This window comes from Penaeus monodon, chromosome 31, assembly GCF_015228065.2.
Source record: "Penaeus monodon isolate SGIC_2016 chromosome 31, NSTDA_Pmon_1, whole genome shotgun sequence".
NCBI lineage: Eukaryota > Metazoa > Arthropoda > Malacostraca > Decapoda > Penaeidae > Penaeus > Penaeus monodon.
The window spans coordinates 21,348,127-21,348,734 of record NC_051416.1 but is presented as its reverse complement, the minus strand read 5'-3'; the positions used below and the strand labels follow the sequence as shown (position 1 = coordinate 21,348,734).

At 33.1% G+C, this 608-nt stretch overlaps 1 protein-coding gene across 1 annotated transcript in view; it reads right to left on the bottom strand.

The window, feature by feature from the left end:
- Positions 1-320: 320 nt before the first annotated feature.
- LOC119593085 (maltase A3-like) overlaps positions 321-608 on the bottom strand; it is a 19,342-nt gene continuing 19,054 nt past the window's right edge. The window contains exon 14 of the mRNA XM_037942009.1: positions 321-528. Within this exon, the coding sequence (XP_037797937.1) occupies positions 453-528 (76 nt within the window). The 3' untranslated portion in view covers positions 321-452. The remainder of the gene's footprint in view (positions 529-608) is intronic.

Here is a 608-nt window from a genome sequence, read left to right as displayed (position 1 = left end):
GAGCAAAGGAAATGAGGGGGGGGGGATAATTCTCTGAAATGTCATACAAGATTTTGAAATAAGATGCGTTGTAGTGTAATATTAACTAATACCATTTCCCACCATTGCGTAAATGACAAAAAAATACACGATTTTATTTAATGAAAAGTACTTGCTGAAGAGGGGAAGAAGTATTGATACTAAGGAATCTGAAATAATTTGAAGCTTTCGAGATTATGTAGGATATTATCAGTCATTTGTGTTATTTTACAAACGTTATTAAACCCTTGCCCCAAACTTCTGGAGGTATGTGCCGTTTCCTGACAATGAGAATTGTTCAGTGATACTTCATTTATTTATTTAATCAGCTCAATGACGGGAATACAAATTGATTTTTTAAAGAACGAGAACGTCATTATATTTTATTACACATAATACACTTTGCCTTGAGAATTCTATATCTTAAAACATCATTATTCTTCTTCTATCAGGTTCAGTAATAAACCTTCCCCTGGAACAAGTATCAGTTCACTCAGCTTTACGACAGACCTGTTGAAGGAAAGAATCTTCAACGAAAAGAAAAATTGCAAACTTAAATTATGCTTACTCATGCTCTCAGACTGAAATCA